General features: G+C 40.1%; 2 protein-coding genes across 2 annotated transcripts in view; one reads left to right on the top strand and one right to left on the bottom strand.

Annotated features, from left to right (window-relative positions):
• TNIK (TRAF2 and NCK interacting kinase) overlaps positions 1 to 3,387 on the bottom strand; it is a 418,581-nt gene extending 415,194 nt beyond the window's left edge. Inside the window, exon 1 of the mRNA XM_071812563.1 lies at positions 3,383 to 3,387. The gene's annotated coding sequence lies outside the window, so the exon portion shown is untranslated. The remainder of the gene's footprint in view (positions 1 to 3,382) is intronic.
• FNDC3B (fibronectin type III domain containing 3B) overlaps positions 1 to 14,362 on the top strand; it is a 195,641-nt gene that overhangs the window by 100,010 nt on the left and 81,269 nt on the right. Inside the window, exons 5-6 of the mRNA XM_065844490.2 lie at positions 3,966 to 4,209; positions 6,192 to 6,479. Coding sequence (XP_065700562.1) covers positions 3,966 to 4,209; positions 6,192 to 6,479 — 532 coding nt within the window. The remainder of the gene's footprint in view (positions 1 to 3,965; positions 4,210 to 6,191; positions 6,480 to 14,362) is intronic.

The raw sequence follows: 14,362 nt of genomic DNA on the forward strand, positions 1-14,362 counted from the left end.
GTCACAAAATATAGGTACAGTTAACCCATGCAAAATTAACTTGCCTGTCTTTTTCCTGGAGGTACAGTATTAAATTTCAATGGAGAAAAATGAGAGAACATGGAGTAGTGATGTACTTTGAATATGTGAATTATCTCTAGTTAGATTGTGTTTTCATTGCTACAGTGGTATCTTTAATGTATTACAAATGACCTTTAAAATGGTGTTCTCAAAACGTGGCAGCCAATGAGGGAGGCAATTTTATTGTATATGAGTATGATGTTCATCCAGATTATCTTGAAAGATCACCTATCTACCTCACTTAGCAATTAAGGTTCCTAAAATACCAGGAGGGGGATGGGGGAGGGGGAACCAAACACATAAAACTATGCTATAATAATATTGTTTTTGAAGTGGCATGCCATTTACACCAGCAAGCACGAAAAATAACAGCAAAAGACAATTTACCTGGTAACTATTTGAAAAACACAAAATGAAAGTTTAGCTCTAGATGGCGAATGATGAGAGATATTTGTTTTCTGTAAATATAAACTGCTAAAATTAGTAATAGCAATTACTTTTAATATTCCAGTTGCATCTAGAGACCTCAACAGGTATTAAGTTTTCATTGCTTCTGGGCACTAAAGTAGAGAGAGTTTAGCAGATAGTGTGTTTTCAGATGAATTTATGATCTTCATGACAAATGGTTTTTAAGCTTATAGAAAGAATTGCAGATTTCTTCTTTAAATAGCGAAGTTTAACCTCTCTGCTAAGTTATGTGACTTACATTAATGGATCAAAACTAATTTTTATTTAATTAATTGAAACTGTCATCTCACACAGTGACACTACTAGAATCCACCCACAGCAAGTTTTACAAATCAAGAGATATCTACAGTCTTGGCCTGTGCTGGTTTTATAGCTATCTAATGCGTATAATACATAATAGATTCGATTACCCATTTCATGATCTGTTAAGGACGCGATAGCATATTTAAAGATTCTGTGTACAGCTTCAGAAATGTACATATATATCTAATTCGTAGTTCAGGGACGAAATGTCCTGTAGGATAGGGAAATAAAGTTTTGTTGTGTTGTTTTGTTGTTATTGTATGGTAGTTTTGTGTGGTTGCGGTGGTTGGTTTGGTTTGGTTTGGTTTTTTGTGCAAGGTCTCCTGAGTTTCTGCATTCACTTGGAGCACAGGGATGTGAGGCAACAGGAATGCAGTCAGCAGTCGTGGCTTGGGAAGAAAGAACTAAAAGATATTAATGTTGGTCACTTAGCTTTTTGATGAAAGTCATCTGGAAGGCTGACTCATCCCCTGATCTCTGCCTTTTCTCTCACTACTGCTGGTGTTTTACAGTTTCATCTAGTTGGATCGTTTCATCATAAAGGTATTTGAAGGAAGTCTGAGCTTTCCTCGTAGCTCTCTAGAAGATAGTTCAGGAAGAGAAATCCTAGTAATTTTAAATACGGTTTTACATTGAGTGCTGCTACAGAGTATAAACTTTCTGTTCTTTAACGTATTTGTCTTTCACTAGGGCACAAAATACACATGTAGCCTGGTCTAGATGCAAAGATAAGAGCATATACCCACCTGGAAGACTCAAGTTATCTTTGAGTCTTGGACTAGTGAAAGCCATGATGAAAAACTGTCACATCAGGGCGTAGAAGCTTGCTGTCTCAAATTAGAGCGTGATCCAAATCTAAGAGAGTGAAGTCCAACATTTCTGTACGTGGTCCTAAATAAGTAGTTCTGTGTATCCTATATGTGCTAAATGGAATAGCTTTTTCCTCTTCTCTGGGTTTTGGAGTGCAGATTTCAGAGCTGGTGCCAGGAGGCAGAGTAGAAACAGTAGCAGGAATGGGAGGCCTGAAAATGCAGCAGTTAAATTGGTGTGATAGTCTAAATCTCTGAGGTTCAGCCGTCTTTTGAAGACTCTGTAAAGTCTTCGAAATTTAAAGCTAGCAGATGACAAATTGATAGTTGGGGCTGTAAATTTAGAAGTTAGGATCAAATATGTTAAGCTAAACAACTCCTATTCTGGTTACTCAGCATAGCAAGCAACACTTTTTTTTCATGTCAAACATCAATTACAAGTGAGGCTCTGTAGGAGGCCAGCCAGCCCACAGAAATTGGCCGCGTATGTGGTTGCAGCCCATAGCTAACAGGCATAAATTCTTATAACTTTAGAACACACGTGGCCTAAGGAGGGCATTTGGTCAGCTAATACTCATTATATTTTACCCTGTGACAACCTGCTTGTCCCTCTGCAGCAGAAAAAAAGTGTGCCCGTGCCACGCACAGTTGCTTCACTTCAGGGTATACAGAATCATAGAATCATTTCGGTTGGAAGAGACCCTCAGGATCATCAAGTCCAACCATAACCTCACTCTGGCACTATACCATGTCCCTAAGAACCTCATCTACGCACCTTTTAAACACCTTCAGGGATGGTGACTCCACCACTGCCCTGGGCAGCCTGTTCCAATGTCTGACAACCCTTTCTGTGAAGAATTTTTTCCTAATCTCCAATCTAAACCTCCCCTGGTGCAACTTGAGGCCACTTCCTCTTGTCCTGTCACTTGTTACTTGGGAGAAGAGACCAGCACCCTCCATGCTACAATCTCCTTTCAGGTAGTTGTAGACAGTGATAAGGTCTCCCCTCAGCCTCCTTTTCTCCAGGCTGAACAGCCCCAGTTCCCTCAGAGGTTCCTTATCAGACTTGTGCTCCAGTCTCCTCACCAGCTTCATCACCTCTTCTGCACTGTCTCTAGTACCTATGCGTCTTTCTTAGGATGATCATAAACAAATTTTTCTTTGTGGTTTAGGCTAAGACACCGTGATGTGACAGGTGTCACTGGAGCGTAGCAAGGTCTCTTCTTCTGATGCTGCTGTGGGGGTAGATAACTCCAGCTAATGTTGGTGACAGTCAACTGACAGCAGCAGCATCTTATGGCAGGTGCCCTTTATGCACGTTCACTTATACAACACACTCATCATGTATATTATTCTGTCTGTGTGTCAGTCAGTTTAGAAAAAGTTGGGTTTGTAACAACCTGTTATATGAAACTAAATTCTACTTCCTTTGTGCTTTTCTACCTTATGCGTGTCAATTTGCAGTATCAAAAGGATAATAATTGTTCTTAAACAGTTGTATTTTTATGTTCCAGAAATGGCAGATTTTTTTTTAAATAAGCTTCCAGAAAAGCTTCGCTCTTAAGTCTGAACTGAAATTTGGCTGGTTGACTGTTCTTCAGAAATATAGCTCTGGAAAAATTATAAGCTGAAAACCTTTTTTCGGCCTAAGCACATTTCCACTCTCCTACATCTGTTTTTACATGCTCTGACTATGGCATTTGGGGCCAAGTTATGCATATTCCAGTGTTGATTTCCATAGACTTATAGACCAGCTCTGTAACAGAAAAAAAACCTTTTGCCATATGATATGTCTTGCATAGATACCTGTTGTGAACAGAGCAATTCTTTGAAAATTGTGTGTCCACAGAAGGGGTTCCTTTAGCATACCTGTCTGTGCACACATGCAGCCTCCCTGCAGTGCCAGTGCCAGGTCATTCCCAAGCATTGCTAACTCTGTACTCACTGTGAGTGCTGTCAAAATCAGTGGTAGAAATTTTATGGGCAGAAGGTAAAGTTGGTCCCAATAAGTATTGTTTTGGTGCTTTCTGTTCCTTTCCTAATTGTTTTACTCCCTAAATACAGGTTATTTATCTCTTAACCACATAGTTATCGGGAGCAGCAGTAAGTCTCCTGGTGATTAGTGTGGCTCTACTGAGTCTCCAGGAAAAGCCACATCACCACTATGATTACTTCTGCTGATATTAATTTTAGAAATGTGTTCATGAATAAACCTAAGGACCAACCATTTGCTGATGGGAGAACAAACTGTAAACAGTTCTGTTTTAAAAATATTTTTGGTTCAGATGCTGCATAACATGCTCATTTTCCTGCCTTTTCTTCCAGGTCATAGAAGACAACACCGGTGTCCGAAGGGTGGTGGTTACCCCCCAGTCTCCGGAGTGTTACCCTCCCAGTTATCCTTCAGCCATCTCTCCAACTCATCACTTACCTCCGTACCTGACCCACCATCCCCATTTTATTCACAACTCTCACACAGCTTTTTATCCTCCTGTCACTGGACCTGGGGACATGCCACCACAGTTTTTCCCACAGCATCATCTTCCCCCAACAATATATGGAGAACAAGGTGAGCTGGACAGAAGATATTGGTATTGCAGTATTAATTGGAGAACTTGTAGAGTGGCTTTGTCTACATGGATGGAACCTTGTTTGACATCCAGAGCAGGGGGGTGTAGCCACCAAGAGTGCAGCAACACAGGGTAATCCTACATTGCAACACTAGGTTGCAGAAACAAAACCAGTTTTAACTTACTTTTTCCCCACTGTATTTACAAAGTATCTCATCCCATGCTCCAAACTAAGGACATGAGTCATGCCAGCCACTTGTACTGTGTCGGGATGCAGCGTTGTATAGAAAAATCAAAGAATGTGTCAGTCCTGGCATGGGAATGAGGATGGATGGGGAGGGCTGGATCTCAGCACAGCTTGTCACAGTCATTCCCAGTGGGAAAAGCCGGACACCGCTTCCTGTTGGCTGTAATGTGCCTCCTGCCCCCAGCAGTGGTTTTCTAAGAAATAGCAGGCTTTTTCTGTTTGTTGTTCTGGTTGAGACTGTGCAGTAAGTCACTGAAAAGCATTGTCTGATACCAGAGGGTAGCATGGCAACCCTAATCAGGCCATGAGTAAATAATGGAAAGAAAAGGAGTGAAAGGGGCATATTTCTGTCTGAACTATGCACTGCTGCGTCTCTGCCAGCCTGGAGATAAGTCTTTGTGTAATCTAAAAGAGGGCGTTAACCAAAAAAGTAATCGGCAAAGCTACTTGACGTGTTTAATATATAAATCAGTTCAAGATTCATGGTTTAACATTGCCACTGAACTAACTGGACCTGAGACCCTTTCTAAAGAATATGTTTAAGCCATATTACCAGAAGTGAGATTCTGCTGGAAAGGGAAGGAAGAGGCAGAAAGAGAGAAAGGGAGGTATCAATGGATGCTACCCCTTGAAGCTTCTGTTGACCAACATTGTAGCATGCTGATTTTAGGCAGTTAGTTGCTGTAAGAATATAACTATGATCATGTAGCTAGATGAGGAAAGGTGAAGGACAAGACACACTGAAATAGGAAAGAAAAAAATCTGGCTAGTTGAAACAACCTGGAAGATTATAATATAGTATGCATAGCAATCTCAGCTTACAAATAAGGCTTGCAACAGCTGGGTAAGATGCCTGTTTGCTTCAGATGTTTATATGATAACTTCTGAACAGATGTAAAAAAAAATATGAAGACTATATCGAGTATCAATTGTTATTATGCTGATGAAGGCAAAACTATAATTTTGACGTGAATTTGTTCAAGCTTCAGACTCAAAGTGGAGTGCAAAAAGGAAGGCTGACCTATAGAGAAAAGCAGAAAATACTCTGATTCCTGCAAGCTGACCTGTCTTAGGTTAGAGACAGTCATTCTTGGAGGGTGAACAGGGGATTGTGTTTAATGAAGTGTGCCTGAGGTGTGCATATGATATTTCTCAAGCTTTTTCTAGACTGCTTTACTTACCCAAAGCTTCCACTTCTTGCTGCACTTCTCTCCTTACGCACGCACAGTTGACGTGATCGTAAAGTCTATTATATTGGGAAATTATACTGCACATAATTGGTGACGGCAGCTTGAAACCAGGGCATCTTGGTTTATTCTGTCCAGTCAGGCCCTGGGGAAGAAAATCCTAAATTGCTGTGAATTTATGAAGGCTTTTTCCTAAATATCAGTCTGCCTGGATTTTTGCTTGAAATCTGTGTTCCTGAAACACAAAGACTGAAAAGGAGGGGAAAAACTTGTCTCCCTAATTGCTGTATTTTATTTGTTCGTATGTGCTTATGCAATGAGTTTAAAATCTCTAACAGCAAATGAGTGCATTTAATATTATACAAAAAATCGATCAGTCCTGCAAAAAAGCTTTTTTAAGAAAGAAATCTTTGGTTTGTTGTAAAATCTATCTCCAGGAAAATCTGGCATAGTTTCATTTGGAGATGGTCGGGAATTTGGTTTCCTGAAAAAAACTCAAGTGATTGTTGTTGTTCTGAGTTAACGTGGCTGAATTATTTTGTTTCAGAAATCATACCACTATATGGGATGTCCAGCTATATTACCAGGGAAGATCAGTACAGCAAACCACAGCACAAAAAACTCAAAGACAGGCAGATTGATCGCCAAAACCGTCTGAATAGTCCTCCTTCGTCCATCTACAAAAGCCATATAGGCAGCTGCGCCACTGTATACAATGGTTACACGAAGAGCCACAACGGAGCGAGCAACGGCAGCGGGGGGGGGGCTCCGGCAGTGAAGAAACCGGAGCGCAGAGCACGAAGCAGCCCAAAGTCAAATGAACAAGACCCACATGGTAAAGACAGTTTTATTTATTTTTAATTCCTTTTTTATTGCACCTCTCAGGCTTACGACCGCCTGTATATGGATCTAGTAACTATGCCAAAAAACACTACCACCCACACATAAAGACAGTGTTAATACAGTGTGAACTTAAATATAAATGTTGAGCTTGCTGTACTATATTTCTTTTGTAAGATGAACCAGTTGCCTCCCCATCTTTCATGGCTACTCCCTAGTAGATGCATTATCGTTCTCTTTTTATCTGTTGGAAACAGAAATGCATTTTATGGGCAAGTTCTTGGTTTACTTTTGCTTTTCATACAGGGATCTTGACCGAAATCTTGATCTTCACCAAAATCCTTTTGGACAATTGAGCTATAACCAAAACCTGACTACTAAGTACCACTACTTTGCATAAATGCAGTAAACTTATTAGAAAGTTTATAGGCAATTGCTGAAAAGACAAGTTTGTTTATGTGGAAATTCAATGGAAGTAGGATTAGTTGAAACAGAAGAAATTGAAGAAGAAATTGGTCAATCTTAGCCATTGGGATTAGTGGTCAAATAAATCCGGCTACTCCTCAAATAATTATTTCAACATTTTCAGAGACTTATAATTTAAAAAATTGAAACTTTACCATAAAACATTAGGTTGCTCATCTAATCAAATCTCATTTATCAGAAGCAATTCTGCACATAGCCATTTCTACCAAAGTTTCACTCAGTAACTTATTATAACCGATTATACCTTTCAGCATTTCTCTGCCTGTCTCTTTGACTGCTACAGCTGCAACCAACTGAGCAAACTTTTAGGTAGTAAGCAAGCTAATACCTAACACATCTAGGATACTTATAATGTAGCACACTATGAAATCTCTCGAGTGAATTTATGCATACAACATAGTTTTTTTTCCATTATCTATATATTGTGTATATTTATTTGATTGTGTACTTTTACTTGTGAGACACAACTGAAATAAATACCCATCAAAAGTAACTTAATAGATAGCAGAAGGGGAAAAAATAGTGCTGGCATGGTAAGGAATGAGGATTTGCAGCTGTGCTTTGGAGTGTTTAGAATTAGCAAGGAGCTGCATTTGGGAATGCTTTATTCCAACAAAGTGAATCACTGCTGTAGACTTCCTAATTATTTCTTGTCAATCAGCTTATAAAACGTTTAACATTCTTATTTATGTTTATATATATATTTTTTACTCTTGTCTGTGGTGGAATACATGAGGTATGTAGAAGCACCTGCATGAAAGACCTGCAATAGAATATAGTCTTAACAGCTAAACTGCAGTATAGTTTCAGTAGATACTGAGTCAGCCTGGATGATCACTTTTGAAATAATCTATATTCAATTTAAACGTATTTAGTTTAAGGGTTTCCTGCAACCCTGTGTTTGTCTAATTTTTCTCTTGGAGCAGTCTGCTGTGCTGCAGCTGAGGAGCATGAGTGCTCTTAACATTCAAAAAAAAAATCAGTGAAGTCATGGCTACAGCACATCTGGTCTGTCAGCCAGAGAGGACCTTAAAACTGGGAACAGCAGATGATGGAGTCTTCCCCCAATCTGAAAAAGTCCATAGGAGGAGACCATGCAAATAAGCAACATTTGTCCCACCCTCCTGATAAATCCAACTCACTGGTGTTTTAAAATTAGATTCTGCATCTACACCCAGGGGTGGCAGCTCTGAAGTCGCTGTCAGGCTGCTTTACAGCAAAGGTCATGGCCAAAGGAGGAATAGGAGATATTTTTTCATATTAAAAGAAAAAAAAAATACTGTGGACTCATACGTGAGCTTTTTCACATCAAAGTCTATTGTTACAGTCCCGCACGTATGCCCATACACCAATTTCTGCAGAAAGGTTGTCATGAAGGTTTTGTAATGGCTTCCACCAAGCAATGCCCTACAATAAGTTTCCACTTGATATTTATAAGCTTCTAATCATATCTGCTGCTTTATATTTACCTTCTCTGTTTGTTCTTTCATTATTTGGGGATTTATGGATTGGTACCTGACTAACATGGCCATGCAGGTAACTGGGGTGAGAGTTAAAAGCAATCTGGGAACAGTTGATAATTTTGATTCATGCTGCTAAAATGACAGAGTGCTTAGAATAGCCAAGAAAAAGATTGTATCGGAAGCGGTAAGTAGCAAAGCTGTTTAAACTTAGACATTTTCTGGATGTGTATTGATTCAAGCCTGCTAATAGTTAAAAATTTGATGGCTCTGTGTTGCTGCTTCCGAAGTTGCAGAATAGTCTGGAAAGTCTATAATGTGTGTGTATATATATATAAAATATGTAGAGAATAAAAGTCTTTATTTAGAAAACCACTTAGCCAAAAAACTCTTAAGGGGCAAGTAGGAATGTATGAATTTAGAGTGAAACTCAGAGTGATGTGAAGGAGAACTGCAGCTGATGGGGCTGGAGGAGCCCCGTACACAGCTGGAGCAGACACTTGCACACCCAAAACCCCGGTTGCTGCAGAAAACGCTGTGCATCTGCATGGTGGCATTTGTGACGGGGAGGAGGACAACAGGCATCTCTGTTCTTGCATTTGCTACTTCTGTGTTTAAGTAAATGCTTGTCCCGCTACTTGTTTCTCAGTAGTAATTTCTTTGAGGGGTTTGTTGCTCCTTGCTGAGCACCTCCAAGCGACCTCTGCTGCAGCTGCACTGAGGTTATTACAGATTATAGCATACAATGCAAGGAAAACTCTGCTTTTTTCCAAGAAAATGTATAACATAAATCACGAGACCTGAGATATTGAAGTTAACAATGTACTTTTCCATCAAATAATCACTCATTGCATGTATTATGCCCATGACACTGAACTAAGGGAAGGCAAGGAAAACTCTGCCATGTGTCAATAATTCACTGCTGCTTTCCAATATTAAAAGAACCAGGTGTTTTCCAAAAAGCTGATTCAGCACTTTTAGAAGAAATGGGGTAGGAGCATCATCAGTGGTCCTAAAATCAGGTTATGACTCTGGAGTACTTTTGGTTCAGTCACCTCTACAATTGTGGATTCAGCATGTGCTCCCCTATGCCACTCTGTGCTCTGTACAGCATGATGGTACATTCAAAATACATTGGTGTTTCTACTATGTGCCCTTGTCCCAGGCTGGCCCTCTTGCATGGCGTCAGGAGCCCTTTTTAGTAGGGAGATTAAGGATTGGGGATATAAATAAAATTCCTCTGGCCTTTTCTGTTGCCAACATTGTGTCTTTATGATGGGAGGTGCACTTGTAAATAAAGATTTCTCGTTTAGGCTGGAAATACGCCATTTTGGGGGGGGGAAAGAAACTTATGTGATATCTTATAAGGCTTATAATTGTCTGAAGAGTTAGCAGCTATTCTGAGCACTTGTTGTGGTAGGATGGACACTGTCTTGGTCAGGAAGATGACTTGGAGGTATGTTGTAGGGATTCTGATTTAAAATATAAACTGTAGGTTTTCTGCAGGGCTGTTTTAAAACCTGAATGGGAGAGGAGGGATCAAGGTTGGGTTGTGGGTATTTTCTTTTTTTTTTTTTTTTTTTTTTTAATGGAGACGCCTTGCTATGTAAAAAGAGCTGTAAGCGGAAATCCTGTCCCATTCATGCTGTCCTTTATGGATTTCAGTCTGAGTCACTTCCTTCTCATGCACTCAGTGGTTCCCTTCATGGTCATGTAATGATCTGGTAGTTTGAGAAGTTTTGTGTGTGGCTGCAAGTACTACGGGAACTCAAGCAGTTTTGAGCATTCTTAAAATGCTTCTGCCTAATTGCTGATAAAACGTCTCTCTTTTTTTCCCCTTCAAATCAGATAGTTTTGTGTTGTTTTTTTTTTCTCTTTTCAAGTTCTTCAAACTTCGGTGAGGATTAAGATAACCAAAACTAAATGTCAAATGGGTAAAAGTAGAAAGCGGGAGATGGATTGTTTTGTGCATCCTGTCCAGGAGCTGGGTGGGTGCTGGGAGCTGGGTGCCAGAATAAACAACCCAGCCTGGGCAGGGAGGCAGCTCCAGAGAACTCACGTGCACCTTTATGTGAGTGCTCCATAAAGAATATGTTTTGTGGTGATTTTGAGAAGCTGACTTTCTTTTCAGCTGCCCAAAGCAGCGCTCAAGTGCTGACTTGGTGTCCACTTTATTACTCTGAGCAGTTGGTCTCTTGTGTGTGGATGGAGAAGGGAGAAAAAAAATATTTGAATTATTTAATAGTTCAAAGAGTTGCTGCAGGCTATAGATAGATCATAAACTTTTGTACTACCATTGTCATGTATGTACAACCAGCATAAAAACTCAAAGATGTTGCTTTCCTGTCACTGAGGTTTTGTGAATCTGATTTTGTGTGTTGCCGCGGCTTTCAAGTATTCCCAAAGGTGAAAACCATTGCCTCAGATGCTCATACTCCTGCCTACATCCTGACGGACATGTCTCAGCAGATTGGGCTCACTCTGTGTGCTTGTTTCTTTGAGGTGAATGTGTCAGGAACATGTGGAAAACGGGCTTCGTGAGAGAACGTTCGAACTATGGTGGTTTTAATTTGAAAACGTCTTTAAAAGCATTGAACTCAGCAAATCAGAAGTTCCGAGGTGAAATGAAGCTGACTGGTGTGGCCAACCTGGGCTGGTACCAGCAAGGATCTCTGAGCCGTGTGGGGATACAGAGTGGGTGACAACATATGGAATGAGCAGAGCTGATTCTTGCTTGATACAACCCTATCCTGCTCTCCTCTACTTTTTAATATTTAAATATGTTTAGGAAAAGTGGATTTTTTTTCTATTTTTGTGGTTTGTGGGTTTTTTTGGTTGTGGGTTTTTTTTGTTGGTTGGTTGGTTTGTTTGTTGGGGTTTTTTTGCATCTTTTGTTTTCTTTTTTAATCAAGCTTTTTTTAATCCAGAACCTGTGAATTAAAGGGAAATTGAGGGAGCTGTGATTCAATGCAGACAGGAACCAGGCGAAGTTCCTCTGCTTACTCATTCTAGATCCTGTCAATTCTTTCCTATTTGGTCCTGAATCTGTTTTTCAAGCTAATTGGGCTGTGTATGTATCTGTGCCTATATATCCTATAGATTCAAAAGTTAAAAGAGTAGTTTTGTCACCTTTGGTCTGTGTAAGCGCACGGGCTGAGCGACAGTATGGCAGTATATGTGACATTTATGTTCTTTCAGCCAGGTACATACTAATAAAGACCCTTTTTATAACAATGTAGAAATGTTCTGCAGACAAAAATCTGTCTTAAGTGATTCTTCTGCTGACATACAAAATACCCCCACATAAGTGCGGCATCTCTGGTTTCCCTAAGTGTATTTGCTTCTATAATATGAGGAGACTTAACAGAATTGTGTTCTGAAGACAACCTGTCAAAACCAACACAGTGATTTTATTAGTCGTCAGAGTGGTTTTTTTCCTTGTTACTAAAATACATCTGTCAGGATAAGCGAATTTTAATCTTATACCAAGTAATGGAATGTGAAACAATATTTACTGAAAACAGAGATGTGTTCAATCTTGTCAGTATAGATCAGCATCGCTTAGGAAATCAGAATAGCATTAGTGTTCCTACTGCATTTTCTTAATGGTTTCAGCAAATAATACTACTTGGCTGAGTTGTTTAGACTTGCATCAAATTAGAAATATATACTGTGTGTTGTGTGTATGCTGTTTATCTTAGTTTTAATAAGTGAAAGGAAATAGGATGCATTAATTAGGATACTAGTCTGAACTTGAGAAACCACAGTTAATTTGTGACACGAGGGAATTTCCACTGTGATATTCTCCTGCCTCTACTTTATCTCTCCCATCATGACTGAGTTTGTGGGTTTGTTTGTTTCTATTGGGAAATATGCCTACTTCTTAAACATACTTTATGTTTTGTATATTCCCTAAAATAATGGGCTGTGAAATTGTTGGTCCAGGCAGAAAACAAAGTGGTTACGAATTTCAGATATTTCTGGTGTTAAGTTGCTGAGAAAATACCTTTGTGTGCCAGAGTCAATTCCATTAGCTGGGCCACACAGAATATTTACTAAACAATGTTTTACTTAATAGTCAAATAAGTAGCCACTTAAGTGAGCTCTGTATAGACTGATGAGTATATTAGAAACATATTGACATTTTGCAGAGTTCAAGTACAGTACATTGCCAAGTTCATGTCAGTCTGTATGCATGCAAGAATTTATCCAAGCCATGCCTTATTTACAATTAATTTATTCAGCAAAAATAATTGCCGAGGCGGATATCCAGCATCACTGAGAAAGTCACTGTGTTGAGGGAGAGAAACAAATCTCTCTTTTCTCCACCGTCTTGAAACTTGCATCATGGGGCTTTGATGGAGAAAGGTAAAAGCTAAATATCACAAGTATACCAGTGATTCTGGAAAGCAAGTACATCCTCCCTCCCTGAGCCCTTGCTTTGCCGAGCTCCAAACCCAGCAGCATTTTGCTTTAAGTAGTTCCTTCTGGTGCATTGTGACCAACTCTTTTCCTAGAGTTGTTTTTTTTTCTTTCTTTCTTTTGCACTGCATGCAAAAATAATTTCCAGGAGTTTACAAGCCTATGAAAGTCCGTCAGCATGTGAAATGTTGGGAGCATGGAGGTATTTTCCCGCTGCATCCGCGGGACAAAACCAAAGTTTACGAGAAGCCTGAGAGCCGTGCCGGTCCTACCTGCTTTCACACCACATTGCTGTATTCTGGCAGAAGGATATTTCGTGCTTGGTTAGCACAGGGTCCTGCCAACTGGGGGGGCTGGGAAAGAGGAGATATTCACACTATTTTTATCCACTTATCTTGAAAGACCAAAGAACCGGCTTCATAACTTAGGCACCAGAAGTTGTTGATAAGAGATTCTCCTCGTCGACTAAATGGGAGCATTGTCTCTTAATTTAGTTGCACAGTATTCTCCCATCTTCAATCTCAGCTGCTTTTAAAGGTGAACAAAAAATGTGGTTTCATTCAGACTTTTTGTAGCTGGAATGCAAACAGACCATCAGGGTAGCTGTGGATCCGTGTGATCCAGCGTGGTTATGAGGAGTTGGTCTCCTGGGCATCCATGGCTCTGAGGCACAAATGGGGCAGAACGGGTGACTATGATCCTGGTGACACTTACAGTCTCAACACAGAAGCTCAGACAAAATAAACCTCAGCTGAAGCTCCCTAATCTTCGTAAGTGTGCTAGCCTGCTAGAAACACAGCTGCAAGTCTGCTTAGGGAAGTGCAGGGTGTATCTAGTGAAAACTGGGGAAATCTGTGTCCAAGGTTCTCCTTGGACATTATTGGTGACTTAGAAGTCCTTGGTGGCTGGAGTTTTTCCCCAAGGCTGTTTCTCACAGTCCTGATCAACCCTTGTAGACTTTCCTGTTCTTCTCATCTGCTTTCATCCCTGCCTTGTCTTGTGTTGCCAGCAGGATCTCCTTGGTGGGGGAAGCTGGATAAGATATCTGTTCTGTGATTTATCGTGAAGTTGGTGCTGAATGACGTAAGGCACAACCTCTTCCCCCAGAGGATCTTTGTATTATCTCAAGAATCCGCAGCTTCTGCTGCAACTGACAGTCAAATCCAAAGGACTGAAATCTGAGATTTTTTCTGAGAGTTTATGTGATTTATAGATATCCAACCAGCAGGAAAAAAAAAAAGTATCAAGTACATTTTCATCCTGCTCAGTGGTTAAATCCCTGTGCTGGGGAGAAGAGCTCCACAAAGGTCTCAGAGCTTCAGTGCAAGATAAACAGTGTATTCTCACCAGTTAGGAGGAGATAACGAGGACCACCGACAAAGGAAGGGAACCGTGTTTCCCTTATTTGGAAGTATCTGGGACATTGAGCCAGAAGGGAGAGGGTATTTATAGAGAAAAGGTAGCACATTTCTTCCCTCTGGGCTGTAAAAAATAAAACACCTTTAAATCT

Source organism: Patagioenas fasciata, chromosome 9, assembly GCF_037038585.1.
Source record: "Patagioenas fasciata isolate bPatFas1 chromosome 9, bPatFas1.hap1, whole genome shotgun sequence".
NCBI lineage: Eukaryota > Metazoa > Chordata > Aves > Columbiformes > Columbidae > Patagioenas > Patagioenas fasciata.